The 22,253-nt window shown below is 40.3% G+C and overlaps 4 protein-coding genes across 6 annotated transcripts; 2 read left to right on the top strand and 2 right to left on the bottom strand.

The window, feature by feature from the left end:
* The first annotated feature begins 35 nt into the window (after positions 1–35).
* Nasp (Nuclear autoantigenic sperm protein) lies at positions 36–11,898 on the top strand. Of its 2 annotated transcripts, XM_011300247.1 has the most exons (3): positions 36–308; positions 9,555–10,879; positions 11,126–11,898. In XM_011300247.1, exon 2 carries the CDS (start codon positions 9,555–9,557, stop codon positions 10,851–10,853), a length of 1,299 nt encoding a protein of 432 aa, XP_011298549.1. In that variant the 5' UTR covers positions 36–308; the 3' UTR covers positions 10,854–10,879; positions 11,126–11,898. The 2 variants fall into 2 exon arrangements, with proteins under 2 accessions (XP_011298549.1, XP_011298548.1); XM_011300246.1 differs by having other exon boundaries at positions 9,555–11,898.
* On the bottom strand, positions 747–8,721 carry LOC105263798 (uncharacterized). Its single transcript, XM_011300245.1, has 5 exons — positions 8,599–8,721; positions 7,867–8,091; positions 4,569–4,676; positions 3,338–3,475; positions 747–2,447 (listed from the first exon to the last, which is right to left on the bottom strand). Exons 1-5 carry the CDS (start codon positions 8,675–8,677, stop codon positions 2,188–2,190), a joined length of 810 nt encoding a protein of 269 aa, XP_011298547.1. The 5' UTR covers positions 8,678–8,721; the 3' UTR covers positions 747–2,187.
* On the bottom strand, positions 11,353–17,310 carry rempA (intraflagellar transport protein rempA). Its single transcript, XM_011300248.1, has 3 exons — positions 14,274–17,310; positions 13,705–13,981; positions 11,353–13,275 (listed from the first exon to the last, which is right to left on the bottom strand). The coding sequence occupies exons 1-3, from the start codon at positions 17,099–17,101 to the stop codon at positions 12,061–12,063; spliced, it is 4,320 nt and encodes a 1,439-aa protein (XP_011298550.1). The 5' UTR covers positions 17,102–17,310; the 3' UTR covers positions 11,353–12,060.
* A 1,879-nt stretch (positions 17,311–19,189) lies between these two features.
* Ras85D (ras-like protein 1) lies at positions 19,190–21,641 on the top strand. 2 transcript variants are annotated; one of them, XM_011300243.1, is made up of 6 exons: positions 19,190–19,281; positions 19,545–19,674; positions 19,810–20,029; positions 20,256–20,399; positions 20,540–20,746; positions 20,843–21,641. In XM_011300243.1, exons 3-6 carry the CDS (start codon positions 19,901–19,903, stop codon positions 20,945–20,947), a joined length of 585 nt encoding a protein of 194 aa, XP_011298545.1. In that variant the 5' UTR covers positions 19,190–19,281; positions 19,545–19,674; positions 19,810–19,900; the 3' UTR covers positions 20,948–21,641. The 2 variants fall into 2 exon arrangements, with proteins under 2 accessions (XP_011298545.1, XP_011298544.1); XM_011300242.1 differs by having other exon boundaries at positions 19,208–19,674.
* The last annotated feature ends 612 nt before the right edge of the window (positions 21,642–22,253 follow it).

Here is a 22,253-nt window from a genome sequence, read left to right as displayed (position 1 = left end):
ATATGGCAGAGAGCCGTTGGCGCATGCGCTAACCCAGATTTTTGTCCCTGTGATGTGTGAAACGTGTGGCGGCACGCTCGACACCAAAGCTGCAGTTTTTCGATTAACGGTCCATTTTGCGATAGTGCTCACACCGAAAAATAAGCTCACTTATTATTCAGCTGTTTAATCATAACTTCACATTGCCAATCATCGAAAAAATATCGACCAGTGGCCAGATCCTCGGGAAGGACAAAGAGATTGGACTGCGTCCAGAGATAACATCGAGAAATAACAGACGTGTGATTTTTTGGAGGGAACCGTTGAAGGTACGTTGATATCTACTCTTCATCTCCGCATGTATTCCCCAGTGGATAAATATACCAAAGAAAACTTTTATGTTTCACTGGTATTTCCAAATATCGAGAATCATTAAATTTTCTCTCGTGCATCAAGTCGGGTGAATTCACCTCCGCTTGTTCCCATAAATTCATACTCAGGGACACAATTGTTTGCCCTTGTGAGCCTCTGTTTATGATCGATGGATACGAAATTTCAGCTGGAAAACATGAGACTCAGTGTTCCATCCTCGTTTCATCGAAAATCCAATGCATGTCTCTCAGATAGTGGATGGGTGTCGTAAAACAATGATCGAGAGGCTGACATAACCTCGCAAATATTTTCTCGAAAACACAGAACGCCGACGCTGTTAATACGAGGGAATAACGGCACATGAAATAATAACGAGCACGAAAAAGTCTTTGCGTTTATTATTGTAGTCGATAGTACATCAATTAATCGCATTCGTCTGCTCATTTATTTTATTACAAAAATTTTTAGCAGGTATTGTTGTTAGCAAAAGCCTAATCCGGCATGGCGAGCTGTTTATCATTTAGTAATACACTTAAAATTCCATCATTTGTTTATCTCTGGCTCGAATTCATTATCTTGATTATCTCTTGGATTTCACGTTCTAAATATAATAATAAAAATTTCGGTCGAGTAGAAAAACAATTCAATCATCCGGAGAAATGAGTATTAATTTTTCATCGGGCGTCCTTGATATCGACAGTTAATTTTTCCGCCATTGAAATACAATGCCGGTATTTATTGCGCCAATTAATTCACTATTCAACTCATAATTCTAATTATTGAAATACCTTTCACGATTAAAGTAGCTCTAGCCTTGCGTCCACTTAAAAAATCATTGGACACTACCAATTGTTTTTCAATTCAATTTTCAATTTTTTTATTTTATTGATATTTCATTTCTAGTTAACTTCAGCTCTTATGAATACTATAGAAAATAAAAAGTGTAGCCCGGACGGAAGGCAGAGCTACGTCGATGTGGAATTCAAATAACACCGTGTAATAAAAATTCACCGGAATAATTCCTCCAGAGGTCTGGTACTCAATCCTAAATTCATTCTTATTATTCGAGCGTGTATAATTAACTGGTGGAAAATTCTTGAAAAGTTCGAACCCAAATGAAAGCTGAAAAAAACGCAGTCTCTGCCAGGCTTACTGAGAAAGGTTGGTAGTTAATTAATGATTTCTCGAGTGAATGTGACTGGTAGCAGTCTCACTGGGTTCTCTCTGTGCCTCCCCTCAGGAAGAGGGTGAGGAATCGACGAGCGAAGCTGAGGACGAAACAGGTAGTACATATATATTGTCCTCCCATAGATGAGGAAGCAAGTGGCGGGTGGCGCGCGGCACTTGGAATTATTTGTCACACCGGATCGATCGGACTCACATTCTTCAGTCATTCCGGACGGTTTAAACTTTCCTCACCTCTGCATTTTCTGCTTCTTCAACCAATATCCCCATCTCCCCTCGATCCTCCAAGACAGTACAAAAGTCGGTGCAGTACTTGAGCCAAGCAAAACTGACTAATTGATTTTTTTTTTATCCTTAAACTCTCACTCGACTTAATAATGAGTTTTAATTGGCATTGCCCTCGAGGTTTAAACGTTAACTTTCCGAATAATTTGCCACTGCATCCAGCCATCTACCATCTTGCCACGAATCTCCGAATCTTCTCTGAAATAAAGGAATGAAAAATAATAGCCTAGGTTTTTTAATTCGCTCGTTGGATTTATCTCCCCTGATTCTCACTCGGTCGAGCATTCCCATTGATTTTGGCCGTTCACACTCTCTCCTTTTTCCTGATTAGTTGCTCGCCTATTAGACCTCGAAGGCATCCCGCTGCTACGCTATCATAGCTGCTATTGGACTGAATCTCATGATTTTACTGAGCAATATCCAGGCGACTGAGGCTAGGGCACACAGTGTCACACCACCCCATCCAAAATCCATGCTCCATGAGGTTGTAAAGCGACGAGCTGTGAGCAGATTTCTTGGTACCGGACCACCAATAACTCCATCCTCGGGACCCTCGATAATCTTGGCATTACGGTCTTGTGCCCTCTTAAAGTGGATTATCGTCAGTGTGAATAGGGCAAAGGTCGCTACAAAAAATCAGTTCATGTCAGATGATTATTCAATTTTGAGCTACATTAACGTTCATATTGTTCGTATTGTATTGAAAAATCTTTATAAAAAATCCCTACGAAATTATTCGGACTGTTTGGTGATTTGAGGTGATCTGGGGAAATCATGGAATACTATTCTGTAATAGGTTGTGAATTGTAGTTGAGTATTTAACGTAAATTTCCAGGAAAATATTCCCTTTGGCGGGTGCAAAATTCCATCAGTACACGCATACCTCCCTTTGAATCGTCAGTCGTTACCAATCGATTCAATTAATTTAGTTGGAATGAATTCAATCAACCAATACAAAACTAATTTGAATGAATGGCGCTTTCAATGATTATGAAATCATTAATTTTCTATAGTATGAATTTCTGACACGATAGAAAGAAGTTTGACATGTACGTGACAGTTGAATCCGCATTCATAACTCATAAATTTATCGGAATTGTGTTCCAATATTTGAATCTCCACAAAAACCGTCCATTCATTGCAGGAGAGAAATTCAATGCATCGTCGAACATTTATACGCAGGATGAGAGCCACAAAATATACCAATCGACATAAAATAAATATTCCATCGAACATTCCATTTTCGAGAGTTCTTTCAGACTATAATTGATTGGTTTTCATATTTTTCCAATGATACGTTTTAGCATTAACATCAAGATTTGACTTTTTTAAAAGTAATTTAATTTAAAGTATAAACCCCGAGTTGCATCCTTGAAAAAATTCTTCCCCCGGAAAAATGAGTGAATAAAACACACTCTGATTTACAATTAACAGCACGAAAACCCCTTAGCAATATTCGCGCTCATTAGCCCAGATTCCCCCCACACACCCCCATACAAAATGAAATGATATTCACCTGCTAGAAGATACATGACACCCGTCACAAGAACCGCTGATATCTGATGCCTGCAGAGGCCAAAAAATCCCACGAGAACTGCACTCCCGAGGACGATGAGGCAAACCATAGAGCAGGAAATACTCAGATTTTGCATTCCTGTGTACAGAGAGCAATAAAAAATAAAAAAATAAAAATGGAAGTAACTGAAATCCCGGTGCCATTCTCTTGTTGTGCTCCATTCAAATGGACCGGATTGGCATCATCCACTACAGACAATTGAAATCAATCCCGCGAATTCTGGAATTATTGATCGGCTCGTGGTAATACGTCTGATTGGTTGAGTACCCTTTCAATATAACCCTTTTCCCCCTTTATTCTCTCCCTCCCGATATTGTTTTATTCTTTTCATCAATGAATAATCACAGGTCTGCAGATCTCTCATTTCCTTGCCCCATTGCTATTCCACAAAGATTGGAAGCAAACAAAAAATAATTTCCACTTGCTTATTTGATGAACTATTTATAATTGGCGTGCAAGTTAATTCCCTCGGCGTGGGCGGATGAAAAGCCATATGAATTGTTTTTTATGACGTGCATAAAATGATGTACATAAGTCCGGATACACAAGTACATATCCACTGTGATTTACAATAGAGCGCATTGGCCTCATTTTAATGAGTGAAACGTCAGCAAAAGTGCATTTTCTATTCAATAAAAATTCTCCCCCATTGAAAATAGCGGAGGAAAAAAGAAAAAAAAAATGTTGAAATGGAAGAATTAAAAGTAATAAAATGCTAAAGTAGATTGAAAACCCTTTTAAGTTTTTTCATGATTGCGGAAAGAGTCTGAAATGGCGAATGATAATAGTCAACGGGCAGTCGGAATCTCGACTAAACGAGCCTCGAGGCATCAGTGATAAAGAGGCGTTCTTTCCATTTCTCCCTCTTTTCCCTGAAACTTTTTATTTTTACACCTCTATTTTTTAGAAGGCAGTGCGATTGCTTTTAGCTACGACCCTCACACCGGAAAACCTTTAGCACTTTTTACCCCACTGCCATCTTCTACCCGTTAATCCACCATAAATGGAATAACCGTGTAAAAAAATTTTGAGAATATATCGGTTATTAGATTTTATGTAATTGAAATTTTGTCGCTTCATGTTGCAAAAATGATGTTGTGGTTAAATAAAGAATAAGGGAGAAATGGGATTTAATTGGACAGAAATGAGAGGTAAATTGTTGAGAACTCACTGCTCTGCCAGGCGGCACGAATCTCCTCGTGTGCCTCGTCGGGTGTCAGATAATTTATGCAACGTTCCTGAGGGAAACCCACTTGACTCAACAGACGAATGTCCTCATCTGAAATATAAAATAACGATATCGTAATAGTCAGATTTGTGAGATGGTCGATGCCCTCAATTTTTCAGCATTTAACGCTCTTCTCGATATTTTCAATGTGAAGTCCTTGGCCTCAAGGCTAAATCAGGACTAATAATAAACTCATGAATTAGCCAATGGAGGAATACCAGTGGGGGAGATAACATCGATCCTAAGGTTGAGAAAAGGAAAATTGAATTATTTCTTCATTTTCTATTCTCCACTCATTTTTTAAATATTTGCATAATAAATTCATCGACTCGAATTGATTTCGCTTGGATCAATCAGCATTTCACTCCCACCAAATCAAGTGAAATAATTTATCAACCCGATTGATCAATTACTTCGCACTTTATTTTGCTAACGAATTCACAATATTTCTCTTAATAGTCGTCGTGATTAGTAATTTATTGTTTCTCATGGAGAGAAAAAATTACGAAAGATATGGATGTGAAACAGAGTTTTATGGACTTACGTTGGAGGACGGTTTTAGGAGAGAAGTGATGTGAAGGAGTTTTACTCCACTCCGTGGTTATCCATGAAAATCCTAGCAGGGGTTACTCACGGTAATCCGACGTTTTTCGTATCCGACGAGGGAGTTAGAGTAAAATTCAGACACTTTCCTCTCAACCCCGAGCTCTTTTACACGATTAGGTACCCCTCAACTATACAACACATCGCATGAACCTCAAACTCATTGCAATTATTGAATTAACATGTCAAAATATATTCTATCTGTTTACATTGCACCGTCGATGTACAATTCTCTATTCAATTAATGCTTAATCCCGTTTGTTAATATCTCTTTGTGTACGTTGACGAAATTGGTGACATCCACGTCACAATCTATTTGACAAATTTAATTGCAAAACTTGCTAGAACGTGATAAATTGTTTCTATCCACTCAAAGTTTTATGTCCACCCACGGAAAAAAAATCTACCATTAACCCTTCCCTGGAATACAAATTTTCGGATTAAATCCATGGTCAATATTTTTTACGGTTTAAATCTCCTGCCGCGGCATCAAATTCACCGCAATATATTTCTAGCCGTAAAACTCACCCCAGCGTTTAATACATCTAGTAAAAAAAATAATTACAGAAATGAATTTCATTTGCCCTACCGCATTATTAAAAGAAAAACATGGACCCTCTTTTCCCTCCATTTCATGAAAGCCCTCAACTTTCTCTTCCCATTTCGCCAACACTCGAGATCCTGAATAGCTTCAACAACAAAGACAAAGATAAAAGCAATGAAAAAGTAAATAAAGGACAAGTTGATTTATCTTCATCGAGTCTCTTGCCTCACTATGAGTACCTTGTGTACCCATCAATTCTTTCACGGAGGATCGATAATTTATTGCACTTTGGCATGAGGTCAATCAGGAAGAGCTGCTTTAACCCCTTTCCCTGATAGAGGGAAAATTCACTTCATCACTCTGTGAGTCTCCCAAGTCGTTATCCTCTTCATCTCGGAATATTAATTTTTTTTCGCGTATACACAATAGTCAAGTGAGCATGTGAATGAAATAGCACAATATCTTACATCAAAGCAGAACGAACGAATTACCTAAGGGTAACGAGAAAGCCCACCCTTTGCTCACTGCACGTACATTTTTTTATATGCGATAAAAAAATGAAGGTATCGCGTTAGAAATAGATGCACTCAGTATTTGCGTGCAGATTCTTCCAATTAGCGCCTGGAAATAAATACGGGATTCGTTCCCTAATGAGGTTTTAGTTAGAGGGGTAGAATAGTTTGAAAGCGAGAATGAGCAGAGAATTTTTCACAGCGGGAATCGAGTGGCGAAGTGAAAAGTAGAATGGGATATCCCGCAAATACTTAATCCTTAACAAGCACTCGGTTCAGCTAATGATTCCTCCATTCCATGAGTTATGAGTAGCGGACTTTTCTATCAGTCCAAAAAAATATTGAGTTCAATTGAGAGATAAAAATAATTTTTTTTCGAAAATCCATGAAAATGAATTTTTTTCGAAAATCGAAAATCAATTTTTTCGTGAGAAATCTCGGGAAAACTCGGGAGTTCTGAGTAGCGGATCTCTCGATTGGTCCAAAGAAGAATTGAATTCAATTGAGAGATGAAAATAATTTTTTTTCGAAAATCGATGAAAATCCATTTTTTTTGAAAATCGATGAAAAAAATTTCTTTTTTCAAAAATTCTCAAGTATCGTTCGACAGTCGGATTAACTACATTTTTTTCGTTGACACTTTTACAAAGCGGTGAAATGTATTAACAGTGATAAAGCTCATTAGTCAGACATCAAAGGGTGGAAAATTATACTTCAGCTAGTGGGGTTTGAATGCCGTTCCGTTTGGATGTGATGCTATTAAGTTGTCGAGGATGAAGAGGAAAATTGACGATGGAGAGGGCTTTTTGAAGTGTCTCGAGAGATGTTTCCGGGGGCATTTAACCTTAGATGATTTGCTCCAGAGGGGATAAAACATCAGGTAGAGAATTGTTTGAGAGAGCTTTGAGGGTAGAGATAAAACCAAGTGAATAGCAGCGTCACGCAATATTCTCAGTGGATATTTTTTTGATATTTAGATGGCAATCGAGGATGCCCCTTAAGTCTCCCCCGGAGTGGGTCGATAGTACGAGTGGAGTCAAGGTGCCACATACTCAGTAATACTCGCACGAAATAGCAGAAATAGAGGAGTCGAGTACCTAGTAATAAGAAAAATTCTGTCAAGTGAACAACTCGGTTAGTCGCACAGAAAGACAGTCGAATGTGTATTGTAGGGGTATCAGTAATATAAATTCATTCAGCAAAATACGCTTTCCCCTTTTCTGCGTCACGGTTCACTAGTTGCAAACGTTTTTCCAGACGGCTCCTTTGAAAATTGGCCAACCAACTGGCATTGTGCCAGATTGGAGGATTCCAGCCCTCTGCAGCCTCAACCCCCTTAACCCCGAGACCCTTTAGACTCCAAAGCGGGGGGAATGAAATGGAGAAAGGGAAAAACGAATAAATGATATAAATTAAATGTCAGTTTCATGCCAGACTATTCTCCCTCCTCCAACCGGGATCTCTTCGATTCCAATGATCATACTCAGTGCAATTCTTTCATTACTTATCGTATCCTCTACTTCTGTCTATCTAAGTCTCATTAATAACGGCAATCACTGGGTAATTAAGGGGTGCAACTCACCAGATAGAGAAACGCACATTGTCCAGATGCCACCGTGCATGGGTACGAGGAAAATTGGTCGTCCAGTGATGTAACGATTGGTATGATCCACCATTGGCTCCAGCATCGCGACCTGGCCATCCAAGTACCACGTGGGGCTGGCATTGGCTTTGTTCAAGTCCTGCTTGTCCCATCCAATCTCCTCCCAGTGATCTGACATTATCGCACTGCACAGGAGACAAGTTGCTGGAAAAAAAAAACAAAAATAGCGAAATTATAATCAAACTGAATTAATGTCACATCACAATTAATCGAGTCTGAGTAAAAATCCGAGGAACAAGACGCGGAAACTCAGTCATCTAGCTCCACGCGGTAATAACGATGAATTTACCGCTGGTGAAGATAAGAATCAAGAAACCACCAACATCCGACTGAGATTTAAGGATAATAAATCGACGTGTCAGCATCAGACTGAAACCCAGTCCACCTCGTTTCTTTATCTATCTCACATCGGCGATGCTTTTAGTGATCGAAAACCAATTGCATCGAGTCTCATCGAGCCACAGACAAATAAAAAAGTAGAGCAAATAAAATTCCCACATGAACTGGAACACACATGTCCCCGAGTAGAATTCCCTCGATTTGAAAAACTCCACTATTCCGAGATGATTAATTTCATAGATTTTGATAGAATACACGTAGAGATTCGGATTGGTTTTTTTCATACGATTAAATGAATGGCGGTGTGTTTACCTGCAAATGAGAGAGAAAGCGTGGCGATGAGAAAAAGGAGGCGAGGCGCCGGACCCCTGGGTACACGAGACGGCTCCATCTCCGGCGGTGCCCAGGCGCCCACTGAACACTTGCCCTATCACACTCGTGTCCTCACAGTATCTCACAACTTCAACCGCTACCAAAAATTCATCCCCCACCGCACCAGGGGTTGGCACAAATACCCCCTCCTCACCAGCTAGCATCAAGCTTTCTACTCCCACCCTGACGATGGCTTTTACTACGCGCCTGACTCTCGACTATGCGCTCACCCTGCGCATTGTTGCCGTAGCATTTGTGGAATCGACCGTGGTAACACCGCGCAGTCACATACACATCTTCTACGCGAAAATCATGTTGACTTTTTTTTTTTTCCTTTATTTATTGTACCTGGGGAGGGATCGAGGAGGACTGCACAAGTCCGGCAACATACGGATGCTGCCAGCGGTCTCTTCTGCATCAAGTGCTCTTCTGTGACAACAGATAACGAAAAATAAGGGACTGAGAGACCTGGGGTAAATAGACTTGAGGAATATAAGAAATATACATGGGTGGGGGGAAAGGGAGAGGGGAGTTGAGGGATAGAAAAAAGTCTCAGTCGGTGGTTTTAGAGGCGTTTGAATAATTCATGGTATACTTCTGATTGTTGCACCGCGGGTCCTTTGCCAATGAGATATTCTCGAGACATGAGAGAGGGAAGGATTCTGAAATTGGAGAAGCACGTATACAGACTCCTCGTAGGGAATTCCCAACACGCTTTTCATATTGTCTCGTTTTTTCCCCTCTTGAGCAATTTACTTGGTGTATTTTTACAATTTCCGGTAATAATTGGGTGGTGGGTTGGGGACTAGCTTTAAATTGTCAATTTTATGTTGTCTTGTGGATTTGTGTTTGCAATGATTTTTACTTTGGTTTTTTTTTTTAAATGAATTTGGCAGATGGCTGATGTTGCAGAGCAAGCCCCCTTCACTGACCCAGCAGCGGCAATATCACAGGGTAAACGTCATCTACTCGTACGTGATTACACAGCAGCGGTAACAGCCTTTGCCGAGGGACTTGAATTGCTATCCCAGAAACACGGAGATTGCGGTGATGAACTCGGTGAGCCGTATCTACTTTATGGTCGTGCATTGCTTGGATTAGCCAGAGAAGAGACTGGGGTACTCGGTGGTGGTGTACCTGGGGGTGATGAGGAGGATGAGGAGGACGATGAGGACGATGAAGTGGATGATGAAAAGTTGAGTGGTGTCGATGAGAAGGATGAGAAGGAGGAAGATGGTCAGAATAAAGAGGTGACTGTTGCTACTGAAAGAGCGTCAGCCTCAAAAGAGGGTGAGAATAAATCTGAGAATGACAGCGAAATTAGTAAAACTGATGACAATAAGATTGAGGGGGAAAAGGTGGAGAAGCCTGAGAATGCTGGCGAGAGCCTACCAAGTAGTAGTAATGGATCGAGAATGGAGAATGGAGAGGGTATCGAGAAAAATGGTAATACTATTCAGAATGGAGAGGGTGAGGGTGAGGATGTTAATAAAGAGGAGGAGGATGAAGACCCGGGACGTGGAATCGATCTTCAAGTTGCTTGGGAAGTACTTGAACTTGCTAAAATGGTTTTCTTCAAACGTGGACCTAGTGGATACAAACAGCTGGCTGAGGCGCACAGGCTTCTCGGTGAAGTTGCTATGGAGAGTGGTAATCAGCAAGTGGCTGTGTCTGATCTTGAGAAGGCGTTGAAAATTCTTGAGAATGTTGAGCCTCGTGAAGCAAGAGCAATGGCTGAGTTGCATTATCAGCTCGGTTTGGCTCATTCACTTGGTAATGATTTTGATGCCAGTATCGAGCAGTTCAATGAAGCAACGAATTTACTCGAGGCAAGGATAAAGGAACTCGAGAGTGCTGAGGAATCACCGAAGAGTGATGATCCGTTTTATACGGTTGAGGGAGAGATCAGTGAGCTCAAGGAACTTTTGCCTGAGATTCAGGATAAAATCGCGGATATGAAGGACTTTAAGCAAGAAGCTTGCAGACTTGTTATCGAGGGAATTAAGAGCAAAGTTGCTGGTGGATGTACCAATGGAGTTGGAACGAGCTCGGATGGTCCTTCAGCCAGTGGCACTTCAGAATCACCCAAAATCGCTAAACCTGCTAGTGATATTTCACACCTCGTCAGGAAGAAACGTAAAAATGAGGAGCCCGAACCAGAGGCTGCGTCACCCTGTAAGAAACAAACTCCATGAATCGTTAATTAGCGAAGACGTCAAGGGTAATTTATCAAATTGTTTCCTAGTCGAGTTTTGGAGGAATATCTCAGAATATAAAAAAAACAGTGAGATTCGTGTTACAGCGTTTTTTTTTTCTTTTTTTTGGAGCGGAATGAGAGCTACGAAAAAGGTTGTTACAAAAATTTCAGTATCTCTCGTAGATTCAGAGATATTCGTTGAAAACTTGCCCGTTACTTACATCGATTTGTTACTCTTTATCTCTTCGCTACTGAATTAATTTTCGGTAGTTGCGGAAAAAGAAAGGAGAGGACGGAAATAAGAGGAAAAGAGAATGAGTGAGAGGAAGGAAGAGGAGTTGGGGGCGCATTGAATTTTTTTTTCCTCGTGGAGGCAAAATCGTCCTTCATATCTCCTCATGAGTAAATGTCCGGAGTTGTCTGCTGAAAGGTTTTAATAAGACGCAGGCATAAAGCTGCGAAAATGTTGTGAGTTACTTCTTTTCAATAACAAAATGTTTCAACTTTCCTCATGTTTATTGTTTTAACCATATGATAATTATTCGTTTGCTGAATGATAGCGGTAGTACTTTAGTTTATTTATTCAGATTTCGTACTATTATTCTGATGGGAAAATGTACTTCGTTGAGGAACAACTGTTTTTAGCAGTGTTCTGTGTATTTTTTGAATCCCTTTATTTCCAGGGACAATCCAGTTGGTTTATATGCACGAAATTTTTCATATCTCCCTCGAATATCCTCAAAGTAAACTTGTAATTTGTTTGTCCCTCTCAATACATGGCATTAACCAATTTTTTTTTACTGAAATTTCACTTGAACTATAACGTCGTAGAAAAAATAGACATAACTTTCCTGTTGTTATTCTCACAAGGATGACCTTTTAAACTTGACATTTGAAAAGGATATGAAATATATTCAAGGGGCAACATGGAAATTTTTATGCATAAAAATGAGCCATGAAGAAGCATGACTGGAGTGTATTTAGAATAAGATAATGAGTAAGAAAATCAAGTTGTAATAATAAAAAAGTTGATTGTCATTTTTCATATATTTGTGGTTCATTTCAGTGACGTGGTAACACTTCTAGCTTTATCCTAATTAGTCCTCGAAGAATAATAATCTTAATGATAACATAAAAACAATCACAAAAGTGGACGGAATCGGTATAAAGTGATGGAGTACTCTAGTGCTCGCTGGTGTGCAAAATTACTCTCCCAAAAGTTCCTCAATCCCATCATCTTTATCCAAACTTTCTCTCCGTGGAACACTCATTCTGTACCCAAGTGCCTCGAGCAAGTTGACATTGTAGTAATAACTCAAATTAATTCCTGGTTCCAGTCGCTTCAACTCCTCAATGGCGGCACGAGCTTTCTCAGTATTACCACTGTCTGCGTAGTGCTGTGTTATCGTAGCAAATAAATCTCCACGTCTAACAGACTGCTCGAGACCCTCGCCAAATGTATCCAGAAGTTGTCGTACCTGATTCATACCAGACTCGGTTTCACCTCTGTCGAAGCACTTTTTCAGCTCCAAATAACGTTTTATAGTGCTCATCCGAGTATTGACAATATCAACAGCACGTTTGTGGATCTCGGGGTCTCTGGGAGATGTCACCTTAGCCAGACACCTGGCTGCTTGATTCAGGGCATCCAGAGCTTTCTCATAATTCTGAAACTCATCGATCTCCACTTGGGCACATGCCACGTAGAAATTAGCCAGTAGATCCATTGCCTTTCCTTTCGAGTAAAAGTTTATTATGTTCTTGAGAATCTCAGGCTGATTCTGCCAGTCCAGTGACTGCAGGTAATTCCCAGCCATTATGTATATGTCCCTGTGACGTGACACTTGAGCGAAGAAACATATTTTCTCAGTGTCACCGGATTTCAGAAGAGCCTTCATAGCTCGCAACTTGTTGCCAGCCTGTGTAAACTTCTTTGTCGCCAGATGATAGTTACCCTGGTCGAAGGCTATCTCGCCAATTCTCTCCAGAATTGATATTCTCAGGGCCTCGCGCTCCGGATCATTTTCAACTTTCATTATCGTCATTTTTTCCGCCAGCTCCTCTGTCAAATTGATGTTGTGCTCCTCCATTAAATCCAAGGCCTCCGTATATTTTTTACCAGTCGCTAAGAGATCGACGGCTTTGTCGACCTGATGATTTTGACAAAAAAAGCCAGCGCATTTTTTAACGAGACCTGGATCCGATTCTGCGTTAATGTCCAGTGTGATTGATTGAAGGGCACTGTATTGTTGAGTATTGAAAGCCAAATCAAGGGCTTTTGGAAGTAGGTGTGCTTTGTGATAGAGTAATATGGCTTTATCTGGTTGGTCATTCTCCTCGAAATATTTGGCCACTTCGATCTGAGTCTGTCGGGGCGCCAACATTGCCAGGGGCCACAGTTCCTCGGTCATATGGTGCTCCTGTAAAACGACAACTGGGGATTTATTAAACCAGAAAGAGAAAAAAAATAAAGAATATAAAGGATAGAGACGACATAGCACTTCAAAAGGCCAGAATACAATGGAATTTCATTATTTTGCCCCATGTGGTGAGCGGGGTAAAAAAACATTTATTTTTATCGAGTTTTTATTGAATCTATTCACATTGCAGTCGACACCATTAGACTTCTACGGCGAGGCTCTCGATTAAGATTTCCAGTCGCTACGCCAATTTTTTGACAATTTTTCTAATTAAAATTTGTTGGATTTATTTATCAAATGTTTTCCCACAGCATAATGGAACATTTTTCCTTGGCTCAAAGTGAATGCAGTACACAGCGGGATTGGTATAGAAATAAATCGTAAAAACGTGAAAAGGAATTCGAACTGAATAGAATTTTTTAAAATCACCTTGCAAATACGAATTGCATTCGTATACGCTCTGGCAGTCGTGTAGAAATGAACGGCCTGTGATAGAACATTCAGAGACTCATAATGCGCTGCTAGATGATAAGCTGAGGCAGCATTATTTGTCTTCATCACCAACTCACAGGCTTCCTCCTCACGACCAAGATAACAGAGTAGTCGCGTTACCGCTAATGTATCTTTAGCGGTTTCATACAGACGCAGTGCAGCCTCCATGTCACCTGTTGACTCGACGTACTGAGCATGCCAATTTTTTATCACCCTGCAAGTACATAAATTTTCATTTGAGAAGTTGTAAAATTTGACGTCTCACAAAATTCCAACATTTGCATTCCAATCTCCCGACTTCATTAATCATCCCATTCTCACGTCGCATATAATCCCCTTTTTTTTCTCAGGTGCTTTATCAGGATAGAAATTTCTGTCAAATATTCCATTGAATTAGGATTCAATTTCAGTTAATTGAATTACGGTGCAATTACCCGTGGCATTTTATTGAAAAGTCGATTGATTCAAATTTTTAATACAACCACTCATAGCGGGAATTAACTCACGGATCGTCAGAGTTGGCCAAAAATCCCTGGAGCTCCCTGGGTCGATTAAGAAGCATCCTGGGGACTTCAAATCGATGACAATCAGCATTGGAATACATCTCAATGGCCTTATCCATGTTCCCCTCCTGCTCCAGGGCTCTCCCGTAATTATAATAGCTCAATTTTTCTCGAATCTTATTTTCGTTGGTCGCGAGGAGGATGGCCTCAGGGTATTTGTTGGAGGCCTCTAGGAGACTGCCGAGGAAGTCGAGACGATTGGCCTCTCGAAATAATTTCTCAGCGTCAGCGTAGAGCCCCAACTCCACTGCCAAAATGCCCACCTTGGCTTCAAGTTTTAAACTGCTGTCGTTAATGGCCTCCCTGATGGCCCTGGCTCCCCTAACGTGCTTCATGTGCCCCAGACAGAGTACAGCCATGTCCAATTGCTTCGTCTTGACGCACATCTTCGCCAGACTCTTCCAGACCGCTTCATTCTTTATCGATTTTATCGACTTGAAGGCCTCATCCATATTTGACATACTAATATGAAAACTAAAATCCATTATTGCTCTTTTTGTTGCCTCATCGTATTCCCCCAACTCTTCAAACTCTCTCATTAATAATCTCGTAACTTTACTCCCCTCGCCTGCAGCCATCTCTGGGCTCAGGAGAATTATATCTGGTGATTGAACCCCCAGTAGACGAGTGCTTGCGTCCTTCACTGGACGGATATCCTGAACTGCTATACCATGGTCTGGTGTTGCAAACATCGAGACCAGAATAACTGACGTATCATCATTACTCGAGAAATTCGGTTTGCTCGAGTTTTTAGTCTCCTTGGATTCTATTTTCTGCGCTCGGCAGATCAATACCCTAGGGTCACTCGTATCCCAGCAGTGAGCCGTTGGCAGCCTCCCCTTGGATTTCACAGTCGCTCCCTCGGTGTCAGGGGCCTCATTCAATTTAGCAAAATCGAACTCGTGGATTTGGTCCCCTTCGATGTCCCAGATGTAGAGAATTGAGCTGGGGAGAAGGTTGGACATGGCTACAGTGATGGATACACATCGACAATCGGAGTTGCAACGAGCCTCGATTATCTCAGCGAAGTCATTTATGACCTCGTACGTGGTCATTGCTCTGGTGTGCAGCTTTGCCTCTCTTTTTCCAATGTCCCAGATCTTGAGGATTCCATTGAGTGAGGCGACGGTCAAGTATTGGTCTGTGAGCTCCATTGTGATGGGCTCACCCTCCTCGGGGAGTGTGGGTAAACTCTGGATGAGAGAACCGTCAATGGATCTCAGCTGGATGACGGTGGGTGTTAGAATAACAAGTGTATTCTCATAAATGAGAATTTTCTCGTTATCACAACTGAAGGAGCCCACCACAGTTGAGTTCAATTTGGCGTCTCGATTTATCCTGTAAACGGCCACCTGTCGACACGAGGAGACTGCCACGAAGTCCCTGTTTACGGCGAGCACCTGGACCTGGAGATCAGTTTTGAGAATAAAATTCTTGTTCTCGGTTTCTACGAGTATCTGCATGGGAGCTATTTGACTAGCGCTTGTTCCTTCATTGTAGACAGCACACATGGGCTGCTGGTGAAGGATGAAGACGTTGGTGATACAGTTGACAGCCAGCAGAGGATTTCTCAGGAGATTTCCACCCCAAGTGAGTTGTTTAACTGTTCCATGGACTGAGCAGGATTTAGGAACTGTTGGCCAGCCGTACTCGTCGGTGATGGAGGCATTCTTCTTCCTCCAGAGGTGGATGGCCCCAAGATTGGTCCCAGCAGCGAGAGTCTCGTTGCTCATGCAGAATGATAAACTTGTGTAAATCTCTTGAGGTGTTGCCAGATTGCCAGTGGTTGAGTCAGCTGGTGCAAGGACATAAGTATCTCCAGTAAACAGATCCCAGCATCTGACACTGAGCTCACCCGTAAGAATAGCTAGACTGTTGGCTCCAACCCAGCAGAAGGCTGGTCCAGTCCTGGAGAAGTCACTCTTGCCACTCAACTTCACCCTGGACAGCTCTGTGAGTCTCCCAGTTGTGGATTCACTCTGAAAATGGCCGATGGTCAATCCCTCGGTCATAATTACAACCGAATCCCTGGTGGGATGATGAAGAAGGCAGTGGAGAGTCAATCCCCCAGTATTGAGCACCTCCATGCATTGGCCCTGGCTGTCAACATAGTAAATCGTTCCACTCGACGACCCAATGTAAAATGTCAGATTATCCTTTTGAACATTAACGGCACTTGGAGCTGCAGTTCTGGGTCTCCACGTGCTGAAGAGATCGAGTGCCCTCTCATCTCCAGCTACAGCAGCCCTTGCTAAATCACTCAGATCTACTCCAGCCTTTGGTGGTGATATTTTGAATGTTATCTGGGTAAATTTCTCGTTGAGCTCGTGGTGGAAAACGATGAAAAGTTGTCCTCTGGTGTCAATCTTCCAGCCGACGATAGATCCCCTGGTATCAGCTGACACCAGTCTCCCTCCATGTTGACTCCACTCCAACAGACTTATTGGATCCTTGTGGGGAGTCACTGTGAGATTGAATTGGCCAGTGGCAGTGTCTCCTAGCCAAATTCGAATTTCTCCACTCTCCCAGCCAGCCACAAGCCATCGCTTCTCCGGGTGCCACGAGACTGCTGTCACTTGGGCTACAGAGTGCCCCGAGGATTCTCCATCAGGAATAGGCTCACCTTGATCATCGTAGATATTTACAAAACCACCTCGGTCCTGAGAGTAAGCAGCAACTGCCAGCAATGGGTAATTGTTATGCCAAGTTGCTATCGTGTTTATGGATGCTGTCTCTGGGTTCTGCACGCGAATGTCAAAGTACAGAGTCATAATTGTTCTGTATCAATTAGAGACCAATGGGAGAAGGATAACGGACAGGTGATAACGACCTTATCACCGTAATTAATTCATCAATGAGAAAGCCATGCTATCACATGATGATGAGCTGACGAACTTTAAACTGATGTTTTGTCCTCATTTTATTGAGTTTCGTGTATAAATATCGATTCTGTCAAACACGAAGAGCATTGCGCCCTTATTTTAATGCTGGAAGTCGGTAACAAGCAGATCCGTAAACAGTGACCTCTGTATAATGCACCTACAACCCACTTCTCTCATCTCAAAGTCCTACCCCAAAAGAGGGAGGACGCAACACGCAATGCTGGGGTGTCCATCAATGAATGCTTTTTATTTTATTTATTTAACTGAAATTTAGCCAACTGTAAAACGAGCGGAAGGGGAAAGCCGCATTTTGTGGAATTTCAAATGAAAAAAATTTTTCAATATATTGAATATATACCACTAATGAAATTAAATTTTCGTAATGAGCGCGTTGCCTAATCGGCAACGCGCTCGACTGGCACGCGGATCCCTTGGGTTCGATACCAGCGTCATTCATTTTTTTTTTTATTTAAATAATTCCAATTTTTTTTTTGTAAATCGCTAATCAATGGAAATATTGTTTAAAAACTGAATATTTGAAAATCCAGAAGATATCTAGTGAAATTGAAAAATTTGACATTTTTTAAAACGAAACTTTTGCAATATATATACTCCTAATGAAATTATAATTTTATAATAAAGTGCGTTGTCTTAACGGCAACGTGCTTGACTGGCACGCCGACAGCCCGGGTTCGATCCCGGCATTATTAATTTTTTTTTTTTTTTCAATAATAATCAGTCGAAATATCCCTCTGCAAAAGTATAAGTATAGACATTGAAACATTCTAAATTTTTGAAAAAGTATCAGGGGAACATGAAGACCGAGGAGCTATTCACTGAAATTTTCACTGAAAGTGAAACATTCGAAATTTTTGAAAAGTATCAGGATAACATGAACATCGAGGAGCTATTCACTGAAATTTTCACTGAAAGGGAAAAATTCGAAATTTCTGAAAAGGTATCAGGGGAACATGAGAATCGAGGAGCTATTCACTGAAATTTTCACTGAAAGGGAAAAATTCGAAATTTTTGTCAAAGTATCAGGAGAACATGACAATCGAAGAGCTATTCACTGAAATTTTCACTGGAGGTGAAAAATTCGGAATTTTTGTCAAAGTATCAGGAGAACATGACAACCGAGGAGCTATTCACTGAAATTTTCACTGAAGGTGAAAAATTTGAAATTTTTATAAAAGTATCAGGGGAACATGACAATCGAGGAGCTATTCACTGAAATTTTCACTGAAAGTGAAAAATTCGAAATTTTTGTAAAAGTATCAGGGGAACATGACAATCGAGGAGCTATTCAGTTTTTAACCAATATGTCGATTTATTAGCCAGTTACAAAAGAAAAAATTGGAATTATTTAAAAAAAAAAATGAATGACGGCGGGATCGAACCCGGGCCGTCGGCGTGGTAGACAAGCACGTTACCACTAGGATAACTCACTATTACAATGTTATAAATTCGTTAGGAGTATATATTTTGCAAAAGTATCGTTTTAAAAAATTGCTAATTTGTCAATTTCACAGAATATCTTTTCGATTTTCAAAAATTCAGTGTTTAAACAATATTTCCATTGATTAGCCATTTAAAAAAGATAAAAATGCAATTATTTAAAAAAAAAAAAATGAATGCTGGCTAGGATCGAACCCTAGCCGTCGGCGTGCCAGCCAAGCACGTTACCAAATCGACAACGCGCTTATTGTAATAATATAATTTCATTAGTAGTATATCTTCAATATATTGAATATTTTTTTCATTTAAAATTCCACAAGATGTGGCTTCCCCCTTCCACTCGTTTTACAATCGGCTACATTTCAGTTAAACAAATAAAAAAAAAAGCATTCCTTCCCTCAGAAAATAAAATTCACCCCGTTGACTTGATAGACACCCCAGCATTGCGTGTGGCGCCCTCCCTATCTTGGGGTGCAGTACTATGATGCCGCTGGGGTCACTCAAACCCCCAGAACTGAGCCACTACTTTAGTCAATCCTCTTTGAGTACAACACAATTAGACGATTTCGTATGACTGTTGCGTGAGCTCCAATCACTATTTCTCCGCATCGGTGAATAGTTTATCTCCTTTAATCGTGCATTTTCATCACTTAATTACACTTTAAGAATTCACTCTGATACATGTGGTTGGCAGGATGCTTAGATAGTTTTTTTCCGATTGTTGGGGGCTTGATATCATCAAAAGTTAGTCGATTCGTTCTCATTGAATAGGGAATATGTGCGAGTGAATGTGAGAAAGTACACGATTGCGCTCCCCCCCTTTTTTTTTGTTCAACTTGTGGAGTTATTTATTCGAGGGAGTTTGTTGGTGTAGGTTGACGTCTGAGACCAGATGTTTTGGCCTTCAGTGACTCACAGTGGATCACATTTGTGTTAAGAAGAGTTGTTGGCAGTCCGGGGCTTAATAGCGAAGTGCATGTGTGAAATGCTGGCTCTGGTGTAACGTAAGTTGATTTTTTTTCTTTTGGCAAATGGGGTACTCAGCATACGCCCATTGGCCGCCCCAGCTGGGTCTTTACATAATTTTATGAGACGAGTGATTGATTATGATAAGGTAATTACTCCGTTTTTAATTATAGTTATAGGGGAATGGTGATGAGGAACTGGTGAGGATTTTCAAGAGGTCTTTGCTAAAAGATTTGTTATTGGGAGTTACATTACACGGAAATAATGACGGAATATAAACTAGTGGTTGTTGGGGCTGGTGGTGTCGGCAAATCAGCTCTTACTATTCAACTTATTCAAAATCATTTTGTCGATGAGTACGATCCAACGATAGAGGATTCATATAGAAAACAGGTAAATTTTTTAAAATAACTGGGACATTATTTTTAAATTATTAGGAGTTGTAGAGAATTACAGTAGCTAAGAATTCATGTCGCTTGAACAGGAAAAAAAACTATTGAGGTCCATCAAGTGAAGGAATGCTGTGACTCATTGATTAATAGATCGTTGGGATTGGGAATGCGGTGGAGACTTTGTTTTTTTTTTATGGAGCTGATTAATTTGGGGGATATATTTGCAGGTTGTTATTGATGGGGAGACTTGTCTTCTGGATATTTTGGATACCGCTGGACAGGAGGAGTACAGTGCAATGAGAGATCAGTACATGAGGACCGGGGAGGGATTTCTCTTAGTTTTTGCAGTTAATTCCGCGAAGAGCTTTGAAGTGAGTTATTCAGGCGTTTATTAATGAATCTGAAAGTTGTGGTTTTATTATTTATTCATGTCCAACGTCATCATCTCAATAATTGAGATTCGTATGCCCCAAGATTTTTAATCTACAGATGATTGTCGGGTGATTTTTAGGACATAGGAACATACAGAGAACAAATCAAAAGGGTGAAAGATGCAGAGGAGGTACCCATGGTATTAGTCGGTAATAAATGTGATCTACAACAATCGTGGGCTGTGAATATGTCACAAGCGAGAGAAGTTGCGCGTCAATATGGTGTACCGTTCGTTGAAACATCAGCCAAAACACGAATGGGTGTAGATGATGCTTTTTACACATTGGTGAGTAATGAATAATGAAAGTTCTGAGAGCATCCGATGGGGATATATAATAACACCTCTGAATTAATATGAATTTAACGATGAAAACCCCACAAGGTACGAGAAATACGAAAGGATAAGGAGCACCGGGGAAAAGAGAAGAGAAAACGTCAGAGAGCCGGTAATTCAGGACGCAGGAGACCCAGATGCTGTCTCCTATAAGTACAATTACCAGTTGTTCGTCATTTGACACTCAATCACAAAGAATTAAGGATGAAATCATGCAAGCTTTAAAGAGAACAGATGAGAAATCGTGGAGCACGTGTTTTTTCTGTGAATCAAGGGATTTACCAAATATGCAGTTTTTTCGTGGCTTGCCTCAAATCCTCCAACATCTTAAAGGATTCAAACGAAATTCCGCACAATTTTTTCTATCGAAGTTAAATAATCGATTAGGTATTTCCACGGTTTTTGTGGACGGGGATTTTTCAATTCAGTACACGGTGGACAGTGGTGAAGAATAGCAAGACCAAGGTCTGTGATTTTAAGAGAGATAACGGAATTAGGCTTGAGATATCTTTCGTAGAGTGGAATCAGAGTTGACAAAAAGGTATTTACAAGAATTTCATAATTTCCCTTAAGTTCAGAGATATTTATTTGAAACTTACCTATTAATTGAATCGACTCACTCTTTATCACTTTGCTACTGACTTCGACTTATATGTTGTTATTTGTATACAAAAATAATGAGCAGAGTGTCGAGATCGAAGTTCTTCAAATTTTGATGTACGTTTTCTGTATTTGACTATTAAAATGGCGATGGTATCTCGCAATTAAAATCAGTATCTGGTGTCGTATATGATACAAAAGATAATTAAATTTGTATTTCTCATTGTTATACTTCGAAAGTTAAATACCAAATGACTCGAGAACATTTAATTACGTTCACAGTGAGCAAGTGACATTTTTTAAACCGATAGGAACACTTTCAATCGCGCAAATTTTTTATCCCCCGTAATCACGTTATTGACGGATGATTTATTAATGTTATACTGCATGATATTTTAAGTTTCTTTTTTGATATTTTTCCTGCCGTAGAGTGAAGCAATTAATATGCCAGACGATGAAATATTGCCACAAGAAAGGGGAGAATGATAATTCTCACTGCAGACTATTTTTCTAGACTTGCGAATTATTTTTTCAATTTACTTTATTTTTCATTTGATTTCGGGGGTAGAGATAATCAATTAATGATGATGTCATGTTTTGCAATATGTTGAGATGTATATTGCCGTAATTTTATTGTAAATATAAGACGCATAGGGCCTTGACTCTTTCAAATCAGTTTTAAGGGCCGGGTGGACTATCTATCGAGCGTCATCTTTGATTTAAATTTTATCTTTTTAACCTAAAATACATAAAAATTTGAGCTAAGTTTTGAGGTCACGAAAATCACTGGAGTTGGCATAAAAAAATAATGAAAAAAAAGAGGAAAAAATTTTGAAGGGCGCTAAAGAGCAATATTTAT

Source organism: Fopius arisanus, unplaced genomic scaffold (genome assembly GCF_000806365.1).
Source record: "Fopius arisanus strain USDA-PBARC FA_bdor unplaced genomic scaffold, ASM80636v1 scaffold00016, whole genome shotgun sequence".
Taxonomy (NCBI): Eukaryota; Metazoa; Arthropoda; class Insecta; order Hymenoptera; family Braconidae; genus Fopius; species Fopius arisanus.
This window is presented reverse-complemented; position numbering and strand designations above follow the sequence as displayed.